Source organism: Gracilinanus agilis, chromosome 4 (genome assembly GCF_016433145.1).
Source record: "Gracilinanus agilis isolate LMUSP501 chromosome 4, AgileGrace, whole genome shotgun sequence".
Taxonomy (NCBI): Eukaryota; Metazoa; Chordata; class Mammalia; order Didelphimorphia; family Didelphidae; genus Gracilinanus; species Gracilinanus agilis.
Window position 1 is genome coordinate 252239132 of NC_058133.1, and position 22081 is coordinate 252261212.

The window sequence follows — 22081 nt, forward strand, 5'->3', positions numbered from 1 at the left end:
CGACACACTGGCCCCCTTTCCTTGCTTCCTCCTTTCCCTCCCTCATTCCCTCCTTCCCTCCTTCCTCTTCTCCAAACTTTCTCCCAACTTCCAGACTCCTCCTCCATCTCCCCCTACCCTTTAGTTCCCAACTCTACTTTCCTCATGAATTATTCAGTAATCAGCGGGCTCCAATCCGGGCAGCCCTGCCCCTTCCCTCCCTGGGGGCCCTGCCCAGCCAGTCTGCTCCTCCCTAGGTCGTCAGTCCCTCCTCTCTCCCTCCCTCCCTCCCCAACCCTGGCGCTGGCCCGGACCCCAGTACCAGTCCCAGCCCCTGCCCCGGTTCAGGCCCCATCTTACTGCTTGCTTCCCTCCCTCTCTTTCTCCCTCCCTCGCTGGCCCGAGCGGACTCTGGGGGCCCAGTGGGAGCAAAGTGTTTGGAGAGGAGTAGGGAGATCTAGCTGCACCCCGACTCTGCAAAGGGAGGCCCCAGACCCGGACTCAGCACCCCGCCCCCAGCCAGGGCGGGATCCCGAGAATCCAGAGGGATCCCCCAACTCCAGCCCTACCGCTCTGACTGTGCCCCAACTTAAGAGAGTCCTACGGTCTCCGCATTTTCTGGACTCAGAGAGAAGGCTATCCCCACACTTCGGGAGGAGAAGCAAAAACACTTTTGGAACTCTGTGCTGGGGCGTCTTCTTGTTCCTTGCGCTCCCTTCTACATGGTGGGGTACTGAAAGGCCTGCGAGCAAAGAAAGGGGTGAGGGAGGGGGCAAGCATTGTGCTCCTAATCAGAGAGTTTCAGACCTGGGGGGGCTCGCGCCCCCCAAACTCGGATCTAATTGGGAACCAGGTGGCGCCATGGAGTTTCGAGCGCTGCTCTGCTGGGTGTCCCTGGCTTCTGCGCTAGAAGGTGGGTGAGTTTGGGGGAACTTTCCCTTTCCAATTCCCAGAGGCCTTAAGTTTGGCGCAGAAGTTGAGGGGTCGATTCTTTCCTCACCCCTCCTCGAAACTTTCTGCCTCCCGGCCTGGAGAAAGGATCTGGAAAGGAGGCTGTGGATGGGGGGTTGGGTTGGGAAGGGAAAGGGGAGGTAGGCTGCTCAGCAGGGAAGTGGATTTTTCTTTTGTTTGCAAAGAAGAGGGAGCTAAATCCCTTGTCCTGGGACGTTTCCCCACCTCAACTCCTCATACTCTTTTCCCTGGCTTCAAAATTTCCTCCCAACCTCCTTTATTGCTCTCCCCCCACTATCTTCTCCCTAATAGTTTAAACTCTCCCCCAAACTTTTCCCTTCCATCTCTGTTTGCTCTATATACATTAAAACTAATATAGTCCTTGCTTCCAAATGCCTAACCCTCCTCAAATGAGACATTTGCCAATTGATAACACCTTACCACCACTACTACCACTGTCTAAATAATGCCTTCAATAACTTTCCTTCATCCCAGGAGCAAAACCCCCCCAAACCATAAGATCTGCTCCCCAAGTACCTAGGTCCCCAAACTTCAAGCTCCTTCCATCCACTCTCCTTCTATACCTAGGCCTCAAAGCATCCCAAACTTCTACTCTATTCATATTCACACCCCTTAAGATTTCTGTTAACAGGTTAGTTCTTAAATGAAGGGATTTGACTGGAATTCTCCCCCTACACTAATATCTTTCTTATATTCCATGTCACCAAAGAGTACTCACCAAACAGTCTCTGGCACCCCCAAATCTACTATAGACCCTACTCTACTCCCCACCCCAAATTCAAAGAACTCTTTCTATCTAACCCTACCACCTAGGCACTACTCCTGGCTATCCTGTAAGCATTTCTCTCTTTTTCTCCAAATATGTTTGTCTTTCAGGCTCTCTCTCACCCTCCATTCTTTTGGAGGGGGAGGCAAGAGCCCTGTAAATCCCTTTCCTACTGCCTTGATCTCTTTCAATGAACTCCCCCACCCCCTTTTCACTGCCTAGAATCAAAAGGGGTCTCTAGGGAGTGAGCCATGGAGGGGGTGAAGGGGAAGAATCAAAGGTATTTGGAAAATCCTGATTTCTCTTAGGGCTGAGCAACACAGAGCACTGGGCCATGGATCAAAGGAAAGTGGAGGCCAAAAAGTGTGTGAGAAGGGAAGATAAACTGTTTGGGTTAAAAAAGGTTGGAGAATAAAGATGGAAGGGGAAAAGACTTGTGGGGAAAATAGAGAGGAAAGATTAAGAGAAAGAGAAAAGGAGGGAAAGGGAAAATGAGAAGAAGAAAAAAGAGACTGAGAAACTAGAAGAAAGAAACAAGGAAAAAGGAATGTAGTCATTAGATGGGATTGGGAGACGAAAAAGATACACAATATGAGGGGATTAGAATTGTGGATTGAGAGAGAGGAGTGAAATTGGGGAATCGAGACTGAGGATGGGAGAGAAAGAACTGTGAAAAGGAAAACACAAATGACAGATCCTAAAGAGGGCGAGGCACCAAAAGAGATTCTGTTAGAGATGAGATACATAGAAAGAGATAGAGAAAATTACTGACCGAGATGGTGTATAAATTAGAGACAGGAAGAACTTTCAGAGGGGAACAATGGAGGGAGGAGACCTCTACCTTCCTCCAATCCACTTCCCAGAACCTGTCCCCAGCATTCTCTAATATTCCAACCACCCCTGGAGGGGTTGCTAGGCGGCCTAGCCTTAGGCTGGCGGGGCTCCCAAGTGACTCAGAAGCAGAGAGAGAAATCTCTTCCCTTGGTAGAAGAGAGTTAGGTGAAAGGGAAGAGGCTACCTCATTCACCTTTTCTGTCTCTCCTTCAGGCCCTGTCCCCTTTCCTGGACTCGGTTGGCTTGCCTAGCTATCCTCTGCACCCTCTGTTCTCTTCTCAGGGCCTTGATAGGCATTTTGCCTCTACTAGCCAAGCAATTCAAAGGGGATTCCCCTCCCCTACCTTTGCTTCCCTCCCCAGCCTAGGGCTCTGCAGTTTTTCTTAATCTCCCCCTTCCGCCAGCCCCGCCTCCACCTCCCCTCTTGGCTGCCGAAGCAAAGCCAGGTGTGTGTGTGTGTGTGTGTGTGTGTGTGTGTGTGTGTGTGTGTGTGTATGTGTGTATGTGTGTATGTGTAGAGGGGGGGCTTTCCTCATCTCCTCCCCTTTTCCTTCTCATAACCAGATCCAGATGTGAGGCCCCAATAGGGGGGGCCAGGGCGTGAAACCCAAGCATCTAGGCCCTACTTGGAAAATGAGAGTTGATCCTGATGGGGAGAGGGTCTTTTTTGTGAGGGAGCGGGGTGTAGGCCCCAGTGAGGGAGCAGGAACTGAAAGGGAAGAACTAGTATTTGAAGGATGGAATGTCTATGTCTTGGGAGGGAGCTGAGGAAAGAAAGGTTGCAAAGGTGGAACTTGGATCCTGAGAGAAGAGGGAGGGGAATGTTCCCTTTTCACCAGCCCTTTGCCCTACAAGGGATATGGGTCAATGACCCAATTCAGTTTAAATAAATTCAACAAACATTTGTCAAGCATCTTGTGCTAGGCACTGGCAATATGTTGAAAGATTTTCTTTTTTTAATAACAGATCTTGTCTGATCTCTAAGAGATTACAGTTTTCTGGTGAGACTGGGTGAAGGGTGCTTGATGGCCCTTGTTGAATGCCCTAACCCAAAGGCTCTTCTCCATGAGCCACCAATATAGGGAAAAAGGCCAGGATCATGGGGATCCCTCAGGTGGTGAACTAAGCATTTGCCAGCTGTTAGGGGTGGAGCTGGCAACTACAGAGAGAAAAGAAGACCAGAGGCTGAGGGAAAAAAACACAGGATTAACTCCCATCCCCACCTCTGGAGCTTCATTTCCTTTGTCTAATATAAACCCATGAGATCAGAATTGTGAGTTTTCTTCTCTCAGAATCCTTACTCACCCAGATCAGAGATAAGTGGGCCCATCTTTCCTGTCCCCCCAAATACCTTGACCTTGATTTTGCCTCTTTATCTTTCCTAGAGACCCTTCTGAACACAAAGCTGGTTACGGCAGATCTGAAGTGGGTTACTTATCCTCAGGTGGATGGACAGGTAAGAGCCAGGGTCAGAGACATGGAAAGAGATGGGAAAAGGCAACCCTAATCGTAGGTGTCCTTTTCTTTTTTTCCCTCTTTGCTCCTTTGTTTGGTGATCTCATCAGCTCCTATGAGTGCATTTACCTTCTCTGTGCAGATGATTGATTTCTCAGATCTGTCCAGCCCTATCCTCTGTCGTGACATACAATTTTGCACCTCCAATTGCCTATAAGACTTCTCAAATTGGATGTTCTGTAGATACCTGCAGAATGGCAAACCACTCTCTTATCTTTGCCAAGAAAACCCAAATAGGGTTGCAAAGAGTTGGACATGACTGAAAAATGACTAAACAAACAGATACCTCTAAACTCAACATGTCCCAAACTAAACTCAAACTAGTCACTGAGACTCCCAACCTCAGAGATGAGATGTCATCCTTAACTCATCACTTTCTTCTACCCCACCCCTGGCATTTCCAATCTATTCCTGTGTCTTGTTGATTCTGTCTTCTCAACATTTCTTGAATACATCCCTGTCTCTCCTCTCATGTAGCTGCCACTATGGTGCAGGTCCTCATCACCTTACACCTAAGCTATTTCAATAGGCTTTTGGTTGATTTCTCTGGCTCATGTCTTTCCCTACTCTAGTCTATCCTCTGCTTACCGTCAAATGGAAGGAAGGAAGGAAAGAAAGAAAGAAAAAGAAAGAGAAAAGGGAAAGAAAAGAAAGAGGAACATTCATCATGTACCTACTATGTGCCAATCACTGTGCTAAGTACTTTACAATTTTCTTATTTGATCATCACAATAACCCTAGGAGGTAGGTGCTATTATTATACACATTTTGCAGTTGAGGAACTAGTAGGTAGGTAGTACTCTATCTCCTGATAGAGCACTGGGCCTGGAATCAGGAAGACCTGAGTTAAAATCTGGCTTTACTTACTAGCTACCTGACCCTAAACAAGTCACTTCACTCTGGTTGCTCCAGTTCCTCGTCTGTAAAATGAACTGGAGAAGAAAATGGCAAACCACTCATGTCAAATGGGGTCACAAAAAATTGGAAATGATTGAACGAAACAGTTGAGGAAACCAAGGCAAACCAAGAGGTTAAGTGACTTGCCCAAGGTCACTTCTAGTAAGTATTTAAGCCATATTTGAACTCAGATCTTTCTGATTCCAGACCTGGTCTTTCCACCATGCCACCTAGATGCCTAAAGTAAGGGTCTAATCATGATCTATTCAGTCAATTCCAATGACTCCCCATGCCTTTTAGGATCAAATATTAAATCTTCTGTTTAGCTTTTAAAGCCCTTCATAACCTGTCCCCTTTCTATCTTTCTAGTCTTCTTATACCTTATATATTGATGTTCCTTACACAAGCCACTCCAAGACTCAGGATTTTTCACTGGCTGTCCCTATCACTGGAATGCCTCTTCTCCTTAGTTTCTTAGCTTCCCAGCTTTTTTCAAGTGTCAGCTAAAATCCTACCTTTTTTAGGAAGCCTTTTGGGATTCTCCCTTGTCTTTATTCTTATACCGTATCTGATTTATTCTGAAAATGTCTCATTTGTACATAGCTGTTTTCATGTTGTCTGCCCCATTAAACTAAGAGCTCCTTGAAATCAGAGACCATTTTTTGCCTTTCTTTATATCCCCAAAACTTTTCATAGTGCTTGGCACATAGAAGACATTTAACTCACACTTCTTGACTTGACAGGTGCTTGGAAGAAGGGGTCTTTGGAGCTGGGGAGTTAAGGGAGGAAGAGGGAAAAACATAGAGTTAAGGAAGTATACATCCTTCCCCTTCAATCCTCCTCTCCTAAGCTTTTCCACCATTTGTTTCTGTCCAATTCCATTGGCCATCAGATCCTTAGATATCTCTTCTCTTCCAACTTTCACTTTTCTGTCTTCAGTCTTCCTCTCTCCCTCCTTAAAGACTAACCCAACCTGCCCTGAAATTGCAACAGTTGAGCCTTAACCCACTAACCTCTTATACCTGAACCTTTGATCTGGGCTGAGGAGAGGCCCCAATTCTTCCTTTTTGCCTCATTTCTCTTCCCTTTCCCTCATTCCCTCTGCTTCTACTCATAGCACCTCTTCTCTAAACAGTGGGAAGAGTTGAGTGGATTGGATGAAGAAGAACAGCACAGTGTTCGGACATATGAAATATGTGATGTTCAGCGGCCTCCTGGGCAGCCCCACTGGCTTCGAACGGGTTGGGTGCCCCGGAGAGGGGCAAAAACTGTCTATGCCACCTTACGGTTCACCATGATGGAATGTCTATTCCTGCCCCGGGCTGGACGTGCTTGCAAGGAGACTTTCACTGTTTTCTACTATGAGAGTGATGCTGATACTGCTACTGCCCTCTCACCCTCTTGGATGGAGAATCCCTATATTAAGGTATTTGGACCTGGAGCATTGGATACGTAAAGGTTGGGGAGAGAGTTGGCAGGTAGGGAATGGGTGAGAGGGAGGGGACAATATGAAATTAACAGATCTCTGATTCCTAAATAGAGTGTTTTTGAGGGGAAAATGAGGGGACTAGGGAAGCAGGGTGCCTTGGTCTTAGGGAAAACAAAGACTTGAATGGGAGAGACCAAGTGAAGGGTCTCATGAAAAAGCTAGAGCTGGAGAGGATATGGGAGAAAGACAGTGGAAAGGCCAGGACATGGACTCCAGAAGAAGAAGGGAGTACTAGGGAGAACTCAGAGAAGAACTGGGGCATTGGCAAAAGTATTCATGTGTCCTGGAAAGCAGTGACAAACTATAAACACTGACTCCCTCACCAATCTGGACAGGTGGACACAGTTGCAGCAGAGCATCTGAGTCGGAAGCGTCAAGGGAGTGAGACAACTGGGAAGGTGAATGTGAAGACCCTGAGACTAGGCCCCCTCACCAAGGCTGGTTTCTACCTGGCCTTTCAAGACCAAGGTGCCTGCATGGCCCTGTTATCTCTCCACCTCTTCTATAAGAAATGTTCCAAGCTGACTGTCAATCTGACTCATTTCCCTGAGACTGTGCCTCATGAACTAGTGGTACCTGTAGCTGGGAGCTGTGTGGCAGATGCTGTCCCAGCCTCTGGCCCTGGTCCTAGCCTCTACTGCCGAGAGGATGGCCAGTGGGCAGATCAACCAGTCACTGGCTGTACCTGTGCTGCAGGCCATGAAGCGGTGGAAGATAACACCAAATGCCGAGGTAAGGGTTGCTCCTATATATTGCCCACCCCAAACTCCTGCCCCCTGGCTCTCTTTTATCCATAGTCAGGCAATATGGTGTTGTATAAAAAAAAACAACAACAACAAAAAACACTACATCGGGCAGCTAGGTAGCATAATGGATAGGGTGTCAGGTCTGGAGTCAGGAGGACCTGGTTTCAAATGTGACCTTATACACTTCCTAGCTATGTGACCCTGGGCAAGTTGCTTAACTCTGATTGCTTAACCCTTGCCACTCTTTTGTCTTAGAATTGATACCAAGAGGGACAGTTTGGTGGCTCAGTGAATTGAAAGCCAAGTCTAAAGATGGGAGGTCCTGGGTTCAAATGTGGCTTCAGATATTTCCTAGCTGTGTGACTCTAGGCAAATCACTTAGCTTTGCCCTTATAGTTCTTCTGCCTAGGAACCAATCTATGGTATTGATTCTGAGAAAGAAGGTAAGGGTTTAAAAAAAAAAAAAGCATTGGACCTGAGTTTTGAGTCTTGGCTGTGCTATTTATTAGCTATAGGATCCTGGTAAAGCTACTTTCCATCCATAAAATGAATATTACTTTCATAACTTTCACAAAATGAAAGTTACTTTCCATCTATAAAATGAATGGGTAAGAACTTGTGGTTTCTGAGGATGTTCTAGGACCCCCAGAATTCATCCCTCTTCGTTCCTATGGCTCTTCTGTTTCTATATCTAATGGTCATCTCTCCTCTTCTAAGTTTTCTAGCCTTTCTTATTTTTATTTTAATTTTATTTTTTTAAACCCTTACCTTCCATCTTGGAATCAATACTGTGTATTGGTTCCAAAGCATAAGAGCAGTAAGGGCTAGGCAATGGGGGTTAAGTGACTTGCCTAGGGTCAAACAGCTGGGAAGTGTCTGAGGCCAGATTTGAAGCTAGGACCTCCCATCTCTAGTCCTGGGCTCTCAATCTGCTGAGCTACGCAGTTGCCCCCTCTGGCCTTTTTAAAAAAAATATTTCATGAGTTCTATTCTCTTACTATTGCCTCAATATTAGTAAATGGAATATGGTGAATTCCCCTTTTGGAATTTCCACAACTCCTTTGTGGTTGATCAATCAACCACAATCTCTTATTATAATAATAATAATAATAATAATAATAATAATAATAATACAACATTTATATAATATGTTAAGATTTACTAAGCACCTTATACATATTCTCTCATTTGATCCTTACAATAATCCTCAGAGAATTTGCTATTATTATCCTCATTTTCTAGATGAAGAACCAGACAGAGTAAATGCCCAGGGTCACACAGCTAGTAGGTGTCTGAGTCTAGATTTGAACTTCTTGACTCCAAGACATCTCTAATCTTTCTCTGATCTCTTCCCTTCTGACTTTGCCTCTTTCTTAAGCTTCAACCACATTCTTTCCCCTGCCTCTGAGAATTCTAACTTAAGCCCAAAGAATTTCTTCAGAACTTGACCAGGGTTGGGGTCAAGGGACAAAAGCCTCATCGGCCTGACTTATTCCCCGGTATGTTTTCTCTTGATAGAAAAAGCCCCATTTTCTTTTCTTTCTGACTTCCCTTCTTTCTTCTCCACTGTTGGTTGGTATTCATGAAACTTTAGAATGATGAACTGTATTGGGGAGTGGAAAATGTTTTGGTGATTAGCCACTTCTCTTCCACAGCCTGTATGCAAGGAACCTTCAAGCCTCTTGCAGGAGAGGGGTCGTGCCAGTTATGCCCAGCTAATAGCCAGTCCAATTCCTTTGGTTCGACCATTTGCCAGTGCCGCATTGGCTACTTTCGTGCCCCCACAGACCCCCTGGGAGCTCCTTGTACCAGTAAGTAACCAGGGCCCAGAAATCTGAGGGGAGGCCTTGGCTTTCACTTTAAAACTGGGGATGGGTTGAGCAAGGTGATCTCTAACAGATCTCTTCTAGCTGTCCTTAAGCCATGAAATTCCTCCCCTAACCTCCACTTCTTTCAGGCTCCAGGCATCCTGTGCCTCAGCCATAAAAAACTGAGGAATATACAACACCTATGGTTCCATTGAGTTAAATTCAACCAGTACTTATTAAGCACCTACTATTAAAGGTTTTGTGTTTCATAAGAAAGCAAACCAATTCTTTTTGTCTCTGCCTTTTTCTCCCTCTCTCTGTCTCCTTCTGGTGGGATTATTATTATTTTGGTTTCTTTTTTGATATGTGTGTGCTTTTCTGTGTTCCTCTATGTCTCTCTGTGAGTTGTCTCTTTGTCCTTTTGACTGTTATCCTTTGTCTTTGCCTCTGTCATGATTTCTCTGTGTCTGTCTTCCCTATCCCCCTCAGCCCCACCCTCAGCCCCCCGAAGTGTAGTGGCTCATCTCAATGGCTCATCTCTTCGTTTGGAGTGGAGTGCACCACTTGAATCGGGAGGCCGAGGAGATCTGACTTATGCCCTTCGTTGCCGGGAATGCCATCCACGGGGTTCCTGTGTATCATGTGGAAAAGATATGACCTTTGATCCAGGTCCTGAAAACCTGGCTGAGCCCTGGGTCGGGGTTCAAGGGCTCCGTCCTGACCTTACCTATGCCTTTGAGGTCATGGCCATCAATGGGGTATCCTCTGTGGCCCTTGGACCAGTTCCAGTGGAAGCAGTCAATGTTACCACAGATCGTGAGGGTAAGATTGGAAAGTTGGGGACTAGAGGATAGGGATAATAAGAAATAAAATGAGGCATAAAGGGCCCAGGAGGAATGTGGGGAAACTGGGAACAGAAGATTGATGAACAGGGACAAATCAGCTAAGATGATGGGACCAGAAAAGTCTAGTTGGGTTGGGGCTTTAAGGGAAGAAAGGAAAACAAGGATACTCAAAATTGATCTGGGACTGGAGGACACAAAAGAGAGATCATAACACTAGGCAGAGCTGAGAAAAGAGGTTATAGAAACAATAGGAAGTCTGGAGAGATTGGGAAAGGCAAGGAAAGAACTCTGTAGATTAGAGGCAAGTTTGAAGTGAGGAAGGGCCCCAACTTGCCTGACCTGTCTCTCTCCAGTACCACCTCCAGTGTCAGACATCCAGGTGACAGGAGCATCTCCCAGCAGCTTAAGCCTGACTTGGTCCATCCCCCATCCATCCAATGGGGCTGTGCTGGATTATGAGGTCAAGTATCATGAGAAGGTGAGAATTACTCAGAAACGGTAGTCCTTGAGGTGGAGCCAAGGGCCCAAGGGTGGAATCCCTGAGTCTTAAACAGTCAGTCATTATTGGCTAAGTGTCCTTTGTGGAGTAAGGAAGGGATGTTCAGCACAGAAGACATGATCTTCCCACCCTTCTTGAGACACACACATAAGACCTTTCAATTCAATGTAAACAATGAAAAATACTTAGGGGGGTGCCTTTGGTGGAGAGGATGAGAGTTAGTAGGGAGAGTATGGAAACTGAAGTGGGGGGTTAAATAGAAAATGTGAAATCTTAACTCACAGCTACTCTTTCTGCCCTTCACTGAGGACAGGGTGTGGAAGGACCAAGTGGAGTACGCTTCCTGAAAACATCAGAAAATCAAGCGGAGCTACAAGGACTGAAAAGGGGGACAAGTTACCTTGTCCAAGTTCGGGCACGCTCTGAGGCTGGCTATGGGCCCTTTGGCCGTGAACATGACAGCCAGACCAAACTGGATGGTGAGAGAGTTACTCTGGGGTCAAAAACAGAAAGGGAAGAATTTTTATCATTTTATCATTTATCATTATTATCTCTACAGTGGTCTGTCCCTGACTATTTACATTACCACCTCCCCTGATAGCTATCTTTCCTTTCAAACCATTTCTATCTTCATTTTCCATCTCATATTTCTTGCTTTCTCTATTTCATATCTTCACAGTCATACTGTATGAAGAATGCTGAAGGGGGAGATACACCAGTGGCTAAACTTATAACCATCCTCCTCTTCTAATTCACTCTTGGTGGGGAAGAGGAAGGAAGAGAGAAATCAATAAGCCAAATATTCCTTTATATTGCTTTCCCAAGAATCCTGCCTATCCTCTTTCTGACTCCCCAAACTTATTCTCTCTGAAAATAGAAAATGAGACCTGGAGGGAACAGCTGGCACTGATCTCAGGCACAGCAGCCGTTGGGGTTATTCTGATTCTAGTGGTCATTGTCATCGCAGTCCTCTGCCTCAGGTGAGAACTAGTAGTCCCCATTCTCCATGCTCTGAGACAATCACTTGTCCTCAGGGTCCAGGGCAAGTCAGATGGCATTCCTGGTGAGTGGGAAAGAGAAGGAGTTCTTTTGCTCCCCCAATTTACTCTCTTAATCTCTCCATGGGGAAATGAGAGAGAGAAAACTGAGTCTTAATCCCTCTGCCTCTCTCCATTGACTACAGGAAACAGAGCAGCGGGAGGGATGCTGAATATTCTGACAAACATGGACAGTATCTCATCGGGCATGGTGTGTGCATGGTATAGCTAGATACCTGAGTTCTGGGCCCTAGCTTGGGAAGGAGACTGGTGGGGAGAGGGCTGGGGATATGATAGAGAGGATATTGGAGTTCTGGAGGCACTGGGTAATAGTGAAAAGGATTTAGAGTCAGATTCAACTTTTGCATCTCTAGGCAAATCAATTATATTTTCTGGGTGACCTTTTCAATAGGGGTTGGACCAACTGGTTTCTTCCAACTTTAAAGCCTATAATTCTATGATCCTGTGACCAGAGTACTTGAGGGAAATAGGATGTGAGAAGAGGCCCATTAATTGAGGAAGGGTATCCCTTACTGATGGCTCCCCATACTGCCCCCCAGGCACAAAAGTCTACATTGACCCCTTTACTTATGAAGACCCCAATGAGGCTGTGAGAGAATTTGCAAAGGAGATTGATGTATCCTATGTCAAGATTGAGGAAGTGATTGGAGCAGGTAAGAAAGACAAAAGTTTGGGGTGCAGGGTCCTTGGGTGCTTGTGCATGAAATGGGAATATAATGGAGGTTTTGCTGTGTTGTGGGGGCTTTAGAGCTGAACATTTGGGCCTTTGAAATTGAATTCAGGAACTGGAACTAGGCAAAGTCAAGGAAAGTGAGACCCTGGGTGGTGGTGGGATGGAGACATCTAGCTTCCTTTTGTTCAGGAGAATTTGGAGAGGTGTGTCGGGGACGCCTGAAAACCCCAGGAAAGAAGGAGAGCTATGTGGCTATCAAGACCCTTAAAGGTGGTTATACAGAGAGGCAGAGAAGAGAGTTCTTGAGTGAGGCCTCCATTATGGGCCAATTTGAACACCCCAATATCATCCGACTAGAGGGCGTAGTCACCAATAGTGTACCTGTCATGATCCTAACCGAATTCATGGAGAATGGGGCACTGGATTCCTTCCTTCGGGTAAGTCCTGCTTCCTTGCCCTCATAGCCTCTTGGCTCCTGATTTCCTGTTTGCTTTTCTCTCAAACCAGAATAGGGTATCTCTTTGTACTATGAGATGTAAAAGTAAGATTCCTGGCTTCCTTTCTTCCATTTTTGATTTCCCACATCTCTCCCACCTCATTCCTCTCAGATTTAAAATTCTTGAACTACAGCTTGTCGGGGACCTTAGAGATCCTCTAAATCAACTCTAATTTTACAGATGGAAAAACTGAGGCCAAGAGGAGGGAAAAGACATGGTCAAGGTTACATAGGTAGTAAGGAGTAGGGAAAAGTCTAACCTTTCTGTTTGTTTTTTCCTGTTATAAATTCCTGACCCTTTCCTTATTCTTTTCGTAATCATATGAGGTCTTGCTGGATTGTTGTTATTCAGTTGTGCCCAGTTCTTCATGATGCTGTGGACCATAAGCTATCAATGAGGTTTTCTTAGCAAGGATATTGGAATGGTTTGCCTTCAGTGGATCCAGTAGATCCTAAAAAAAATACACCCACAAAACCCCCCCAAAACAGCTTTTACTTTCTGACTTAGAATCAATGCTAAGGCAACTGGGATTAAGTGACTTGCTCAGAGTCACATGGGACCTCCTACATTGTCCTGAGCCACATAGCTGCCCCCAGTGGATCCTTTTTTGTCAGGCAATCAGAAGTTAAGTGATTTGCCAAAGATCACACAGCTAAGAGTTATCTCAGGCCAGATTTGAACTCCAGGTCCAACACTCTTATCTCCATTGAGCCACAATTGCCTCTGTCATTCCTTATTCTTTTAGCAAAGATGGAGGAAAGCTTGTTGTATGTGTTTATCCCAGAGCTCATCCTATCACTCCGTCAGTTTTGTTTCTCTTTATAGACAGCTATCAGTACCTTTTATGTACTTCACAGATAAGAAGGGGGAATAAGAATTTATTAAGTTCCTGTTATGTGCTAGGCACTGTGCTAAGTGCTTTGCAGATATGACCATATTTGAAAGGGACTTGGTGAATTCTTACCCCACAGCCCCTCCTCTAGTTGCAGAGGACTATCATGCCCCTGCTCTGCCTCCCAGTAGAATGATAGAAGATATGTTGTTAGGCAAACTCCTAAGTTTAGAAGTGTAAGACTTTGATGCCAAGATCAAGGTCAGGATTTGGGTCCCTTGTTTGGCCTATTTCCTGGTCACAAACTAAATGCTTTAACATTTTTTTTATACTTTTAATGCTATACTAATGAAATTTCCAAGAAAATACTTTGTATGATAATAACAAAATTCATTTGGAAAAGTATAGATGAAGGTGGTATAAGACTTCCAGACCTCAAATAAAATTATAAAGCAGCATAGTGAAAGCTATTTGGTATTGATTAAAAATAGAGAAATAGAGGGGCAGTTGGGTGACTCAGTGGATTGAGAACCAGGCCTAGAGGCAGGAGGTCCTAGGTTCAAATCTGGCCTCAGACACTTCCTAGCTGTGTGACCCTGGGCAAGTCACTTAACCCCCATTGCCTTGTCCTTCCTGCTCTTTTGCCTTAGAGCCAATACATAGTATTATTCTAAGGTGGAAGGTAAAGGTTTTAGAAAAAAAAATAGAAATAGATGAATGGAAAGGACTCGAGAAGGGAGATTCCAAAAAAATAGAGCTCAATAATAGAGTGTTAGTGGCAAGGCCTAGATAGACCAACCTTGATTTTTGTTGCAAAATAGCCTGAGCCATAGTATGGATGTATCAATACAAATCCATCAGTATAGAGGGAAAAATTTGGTGGATCTATCATAGTATGTAGGGCTTCCCCAAAGTCTTAGCACAGTCTTCAGCTTTAATAGCTTACTAAAATTATTAATAAAATTTATTGAGGTGAAAACTACAGGGGGCAGCTGGGTAGCTCAGTGGATTGAGAGCCAGGCCTAGAGATGGGAGGTCCTAGGTTCAAATCTGGCCTCAGACACTTCCCAGCTGTGTGACCCTGGGCAAGTCACTTGACCCCCATTGCCTACCCTTACCACTCTTCCACCTATAAGTCAATACACAGAAGTTAAGGGTTTAAAAAAAAAAACAAAACTACATTGATAGCCTGTATATAAAGAAGAGCCTTGAACAGAGTAGTTAGCAGAAACATTTCTTGAGTATCTATTGGATGCAGAACATATACTAAGGGATAGAAAATAAATAGAAAACATTGTCTTTGATAATCTAATCTAAAGAGACAGGATATACACACTTACAGGCTCTGGAACGAGATCATCCGGTCCAACCCCTTCTTGGATGTTGGAACTGGGACTCAAAGAGATTAATAGTGACCTGCCCAATGTTAGTAAGCATCAGGGCAGGGATTCAAACACAAATCCTTTGACTTCAAATCTAGGGCACTTCTCTGTTCTCACCTTGGTAAAATTGTACAAGTCTGGAACCAAGCAACTAAGAATAGGTTGAAAGAGTAAGTTGCAGAAGGAATCAAGAATAAAAGAAGGATAAACCTAGAATCAACTGGGAAAAGATTCCTAAAGGAGGTTGGGAGGAATGTAGATTTATAAGATAAAGAAATGAGAATAATTCAAGAGTGGGGATGTTGGACAGGTCCTCCTATCTCCTCTAATCCACTGCTCCCTTGTCTTTTTTCTCCCCTTCTCTGTATTCCGGTTCCCACTCTGAAGCTTAATGATGGACAGTTCACAGCCATCCAGCTGGTGGGCATGCTTCGAGGCATAGCCTCGGGCATGCGGTACTTAGCAGAGATGAGCTATGTGCATCGAGATCTAGCTGCCCGAAACATTCTGGTCAACAGCAACTTGGTCTGCAAGGTTTCTGATTTCGGTCTCTCTCGCTTCCTGGAGGAGAATTCCTCTGACCCCACCTACACCAGCTCCCTGGTAGGTCCAAGAGTCAAGGGAGGTGGGATTCCTGGGCACGAGGCAAGGAAGGAGAAAGAATGAGGACCAGGAAAAAGAAATGGAGCCAGGGCCTGAGGGATTTGATATTTAGGTTCAGGGGAAGAACTAGGAGCTGAGAGAGACCTGGGAAGATGGAAAACAGATCCCTTAGTTCTCTTAATAAAGGAATGTAGGCTAGCTTTATGTATGTGTATGGGATTGGAGATTAGAGTTGGAATTGGGATCAGGTAACCATGCTGGCAGGTACAACTCACATTTTATAGTATTTTAAAAGTTTACAAAAACACTTTTTTCTCACAACAACCCTGTAAGGTAAGTAGTGTGAGCATTACGAGTCCCATTTTACAGTTAAGAAAAATGAGGCTCAAAGAAGTGTCATATGGACATATGCCAGAGCCAGGATTTTAGCCAAAGCTTCCAGGCTCTAAATTCACTGTTTTTACCCCCTAACTCTTCTTCATTGCCTCTTTTAGAAGTGATCTTATACTGAAATTGAATATCTGGGATGTGGAAGGCAAGTCAAGGTTAGGTAGTAAGAGCTGGGGTTGGGGTAGGTTTGTCAAAGATAGAAAAGGGAGAAATGAAAAAAAGGGGCTGTTCCATCTCTCACACTTCCCTTCTCATTCTTTTATTCAGGGTGGCAAGATCCCCATTCGTTGGACAGCCCCTGAAGCCATTGCCTTCCGGAAATTCACATCAGCTAGTGATGCTTGGAGTTATGGGATTGTGATGTGGGAAGTCATGTCATTTGGGGAACGTCCATATTGGGATATGAGCAACCAGGATGTGAGTACCTTCCCTCAAGATGTTCCTACTAAATATAGGGCCTTACCTTGCCCTAGAAAAAGTTATACAGATTTATTCTGAAGATTTTCTATGTGGTTTTTCCCCTCCCTCCTACAGCCAGCAAACCTCTATTATAAAGGTGGGAGAGAAGGGAATTTCCCAGGGTTCTCTCCACTAAAAAGAAGTGGGGTTGGCAGGAAGATATCTTTGGGTTTGGGGATAGGATTGGACCTTCAGAGGATTTAAAGCTGAAAGGGACCTTAGTAGTCCAACCCTCTCATTTTACAGATGAACTCCAGAGAAATTAAATTATTTACCTAAGTTCATACAAATAGTAAGTAACAGATCAAGGATTCAAATCCAGGGATTGAATTGTATGGCTCCAAATGCTCTTTCCTTTAGAGAAGTAGAGGTTGGAGAGCAGGATAAGAAAGGATTTATATGTGGACCACAATTCAAAGGCATTTAAATGGGTTTTTCTCTACATCTATGCTCATTCCATATATATATACATTGGTTATACATGGCCAATCTAGTGACCATCCCTGAATCTCCTGTAACAAATCTTCATTCAAAATATCCACTGCTTCCTAGACCCCACTACTTCCTGATTAATTTTCCCCTCTTACCTGTCAGGTCATCAATGCCATTGAACAAGACTACCGGCTACCCCCACCTTCAGACTGTCCCACCTCCTTGCACCAGCTTATGCTGGACTGCTGGCAGAAGGACCGAAATGCAAGACCCCGATTCCCCCAGGTGGTCAGTGCCCTTGACAAGCTGATCCGTAATCCTGCTAGCCTCAAAATTGTGGCCCGGGAGAATGGAGGGTAAGAACTCTGGCCTTCTGTGGTTCTATAATCTAATATTTTGCATGACCTCTGAAGTCTCCTTCCAGAAAGATGCTTTGCTGATGTTGCATGGAACCATTCCATCTGCTTCCTGAGAAGCAGAAATATCCATTTGGCAATGGTTTATCATATTATCCCCCTTCCCTGTCCTTATTCTAGTGCTAATAATGCTAAGCTCTCCACTTTTCTCCCTTGTCCCATAGGGCTTCACATCCTCTCCTGGACCAACGGTTGCCTCATTTCTCAGCCTTTGGTTCAGTGGGCGAGTGGCTTCGGGCAATCAAGATGGGCCGATATGAAGAGAGCTTTGCAGCTGCTGGGTTTGGCTCCTTTGAGCTGGTCAGTCAGATCTCTGCAGAGTGAGTTTTGGGCCTGTCTATGGAAGCAACAACTATGGGAGGCATAGGGGAATGAAGGCTTTGGAGAACCAGAAGAGTGTCAGAGAAGGTGGCTAGAGACCTTTGGGATTGACCTTTTTTAGTAGAGAGAATTATTTTACTAGCATCCTGACAATAGCATTGGTAGTTCCAGCTACCCAATGATTAGAAAAAAAAGAAGAGTAGGAATTCCAAAAGCTCAAAAATTGAACATTTATGAATCATGGAGGAAATAACCATGCCTTCTTTCTACCTTGAGCTGTTTGTTTCATTTTAATTTCTTCCCTGAACAGACATTCTCTTTTTTCCTGCCTCCCTCTTCCTTCTTCTCTTCTTTTCCCCTCTATATTTCCTTTTTTCTCCTGTTTCTTACCCTATTTTCCCATCTCCGGAAGAGTATGACCAGGATGGCAAGGGGATTCAAGCTCAGGGCACCCAAAGAATATTAGGGTTATCTGGTCTGAAGAAGAATAGACTTGTGGTGAAAGAGGTGCTATGATAGCAGCCTCCAAGTATTTGAAGGCTGTCATGTAAAAGAGGATCTAGTTCAACTTGTTCTGCCTGGTCCCAGCAGGCAGGATTAGAATGAAATGATGGAAGTTTCCGGGAGGGGCAGCCTTGGAAGAACTTCCTAATAATTGGGGCTATCCATGGTAGAGGGAGGTAGTGAGTTTTCTGTTCCTGGAACTCCATAACTATCATTATTTATCAGAACTGTAAAGGGGATTTCTGTTTTGGAGAAAGTTTGTAGAAGATAGCCTCTGAAGTCCTATCATGCCACAAGTGACCAGTGTGTGCCTCAGCTCCCCTCCACTTTGTTCCCCATCTTTTTCTCTTCCCCGTTTATTCTCCACAGTGTCTCTTCTGTTTAACTCATAGAAGTTTAGTCCAACTTCCTTCATTTTACCAATGAGGAAACAAATTGTAAGAGAGGGTAAGATCACACCAATACTGAAAAAGATGGTACAGGAAACTGTCTTCACTTTCTTTCCCCTAACTCTACTCCACCCTTTTCTCTCCAGATCCCTTCTCTCTTCTCTGGTCCTTTCATTTTCTATCCCTTCTGTGTTCTATCTCCGTTCCATGTGGAGTCAGGCAAATCTGTTGGTCTTTGGTTTTACCTTTGTCAGTCAATTAGTCAATAAATATTTAAGTGCCACTTTGTGCCAGGGACTATGGTAAGTGCAGTTGATTCTCTTTTTCCATCTGTTCTCTTCTTCCCTCAATTTTTTCCCATCTGCTCCTCCCTGTTATCCTCTTTTTCTGCTACTACTTTATATATATCTTTCCTCTTCCCTTTGACCATGAGAAGAGTATAATGAAAAGAGTCAGATTTGGCATCAGAAGACTCCAGGTGAAAATCCCAGTTTACACTTACTACCTCTTTGACAAGTCACTTCATCTCTGTGGGCCTCAGTTTCCTCATTTGTAAAATGAGGAGGTTTCACTGAATAATAAGTGTGCTTGCTTATACAGTGCCTCTACTTATTCCACTTTCTAGGGACCACCTTAGAGATTGCATATATCTTTAACCCCATCCTCCCAACCATGGGGTCAGGAAGACCTGAGTTCAAATCCAATCTCAGATACTAACTGTGGGCAAGCCACTTAACTTCCGTCTGCTTCAGTTTCTTTAACAATAAAATTGGAATAATAATAGCAAGCACCTGCCTCCCCAGCTTGTGAGGATAAAATGACATATATTTGTAAAGCACTAAACATAGTGCGTGGTATATAGTGGGCATTTAATAAATGCATGTTTCCTTTTCTTACTCTCTTTCTCCTGGGCCAATTTGCTTAGATGCTTCCAGCCCCACGAAAAAGTATTGGTATAATAAGAAACTAGGACTTTTTAGGAAGGGCTGACAAATTAGAAAGTTCTAGAAAAGAACAATCAGGTTAGTGTGGGGTATCAAGATGGTAGCATATCAGGAAATGTAGAAGGAACTGTGGGTGTTTAGTTTGGATAAAAATAAGGGAGACCTGATAGTATCCTCTTGTATTTGAAGGTCTCTCACATGAAAAAGGATTTAGACTTGTTTTGTTTGGCCCCAGAGGATGGAACGAGGAGCAGTGATTGAAAGTTAGAAAAATAGATTTCAACTCAATGCAAACTTCCTAATAATTAGAACTGCCTCTGTGTGAGAAGGACTGCCTCAGAAGAGAGTGGGTAGACTAGACAGAGGTCTTCAGACAGAAGCCAAAGGGCCATATGTTATAACTGTGTAGAGGGGATCCCTTTATAGGTAAAAGTCAGATAAACTTTGAAGACCCTTTCAACCCTAAGAGCTAGACTGAGGATTTCTGAAAGAGAATGTTGGTAATGACCACCACTCTATTCCTTTCCATAGAGATCTACTCCGGATTGGCGTCACTCTGGCTGGACACCAGAAGAAAATACTGTCAAGTGTCCAACATATGAGATCACAGGCCAAGCCTGCAACCCCAGGAGTGGCAGGAGGACCAGCTCCCCAGTACTGATCCCTGTTTCTTCTGCTGCTCCTCTCTAGGAGCCCACATCCCTGGAACAATCCCAGGAGCCCAGGCTCCCTAACCTTAAACCCTTGCAGAGTTAAGGTCCCACCATATTCCTTAACCTTGTTGGATTGCACTTTGAACCCATGGGGGATGGAAGTTTGGAGAAACCAGATTTGGGGATTCAGTCACATGAGAATATTTAAGGAGAGTTCATGGAGCACATATCCCTTTTTCCCAGGATCTCCTACTCTTTTCCTCAGAACTGGTTATCACTTGAGGAAAAGGTAACAAAAGTAAGGAACCTTTCCCTCCAATCTCCCAGCTCTTGCTTTCCAGCCTGTGGTTGGGAGAGAGGGGTGAGCATAGCTCCCTCTCAGGGTCCTTCTCATTCTTGAACAGGACTCCCCAGGTGCTTCTCTCCCCTTCCCCCCAGGGGCCATACTCCTCACAGACCAAAGAGAGGACTGAGGGACAGTCTCATGACATAAGAAGTGGAGTGATATCACAGGAGGCAGGGAATCAACTGTGAACATGTTGGTGTTTCATATGACATCATTTCCCTGGCTGTTTTGTTATCCTCCTAGAAGTGATATCATCACCCCACTTCATTTTTACCCTGTAAATTCCCCTACCCCACATCTGCTGCCTTCATATTGAAGGTTTTGTGGTTTTTTTGGTTCATCTTTCTGTTTCTTCCCAATTATTGTCACGACCTAATGTCTCAGAGGAACCGTTCCCCTCATTGTTCCTCTTTCTGTGCCTAGACTGGGATAGGAGATAACAGTGTACCTGCTTGATCTCTTGAAGAGTACTTTTGTCACAGCCCATCCTCCCAAGATGGGACATCCCACCACTCTGGTCCTGCCTTAAAAAGGGATGACCAGAAGCAGACCATGGGGAAGGATTGAAGGGAAGGATCCTGGCTGACAGAAGTTCCTTGGGGGGGTTCTTAAATTATAAAGATGTTGAGGGTTATTTTTTTTTTGTATAAATAAAAGAAAACTAAGGAAATGGACTCTGGGATTGACTTGAAAGCACAAGGTCTCCAAGAGGATTAGGATCTACCTAAAATGAATAAGAGTTAAAAGGTGGAGGAGCAGGGAGGAATCAGGGGCTAGACATGGGTCCTTAAAGTTATTGGGCCAGAGAAGAAAGAACAAGAGCTTCATTTGTGTTGGTTTGGGGATTGAAGATCTACTAGGGGAATAGAACTCTTGGGTTTCCAGCCCCCGGGTATTTGGGTTTGTGTGGATGAGTCATTGGCAGCTGCTCCTAAAGGCTCCAGCCTTTGCTGCCAAGAGCCCTGGGCATCTCCGGGGTGGGGCTATCTCTCCTTCTCCAGGCTGCCCCTGTCCCAGCAGGAGTGCTGTGAAAAGAGGGGAGAAATGCAGGCTATCCAATTTAGCAGATCTTGATGAGAAAAGGGGGACTTGGGGGGCCCAGGCTAGAGCAGGGGGGACAAAAGGGGGAAGGTTCAGGCAATAGAGAAGACAGCTGTACTCCAGATGTTGACAGATGGGCTTTGCTGCAGAGGACGAAGCAAAAAGAGTGAAATGAGAGGGGTGGAGTTTATAGTTATGGGGGAAGGGAGGAAAGCTAAGGAGTTAGGTGTTGGTAGAAGACCTTGATCCTTGTTCTATCTTCCTGAACTGTCCTTACAATTGCCCATTGGGCCTATTCAGGAAGAAACCTTGGCTGGTCCTCCCAAGTCAATGATGAAGGGAAGGGGGAGGCTGTCTGGATGCTTCTTTATTCCTCTCCCCAACTCTGCCTTATTTTTTTTTTAAACCCTTACCTTCCATCTTGGAGTCAATACTGTGTATTGGCTCCAAGGCAGAAGAGTGGTAAGGGTGGGCAATGGGGGTCAAGTGACTTGCCCAGGGTCACACAGCTGGGAAGTGTCTGAGGCCAGATTTGAACCTAGGACCTCCCATCTCTAGGCCTGACTCTCAATCCACTGAGCTACCCTGCTGCCCCCTCTGCCTTATTAAGAAGATAGTTCCTCTAGCATTTTTTTTTCTGTCTTTCTCTTCATTTCTATCATCGATATCTCACTTGTTTTGTGTCTCAATATCTCCTCATGTTCTTCCATTCTACCTTTGTCTCTGTCTCTCTCACTGTTTCTGTATCCAGAGCTATACTGACATTTGGGAATGGATGCCAACCAATGGAG

At 44.8% G+C, this 22081-nt stretch overlaps 1 protein-coding gene across 1 annotated transcript; it reads left to right on the top strand.

The window, feature by feature from the left end:
- The first annotated feature begins 322 nt into the window (after positions 1–322).
- EPHB4 (EPH receptor B4) lies at positions 323–20923 on the top strand. Its single transcript, XM_044673445.1, has 17 exons — positions 323–892; positions 3937–4007; positions 6099–6389; positions 6788–7184; positions 8854–9009; positions 9496–9828; positions 10205–10329; positions 10664–10829; positions 11228–11330; positions 11534–11598; positions 11948–12061; positions 12271–12518; positions 15180–15395; positions 16053–16202; positions 16839–17032; positions 17257–17412; positions 19782–20923. Exons 1-17 carry the CDS (start codon positions 841–843, stop codon positions 19909–19911), a joined length of 2967 nt encoding a protein of 988 aa, XP_044529380.1. The 5' UTR covers positions 323–840; the 3' UTR covers positions 19912–20923.
- Positions 20924–22081: the final 1158 nt, after the last annotated feature.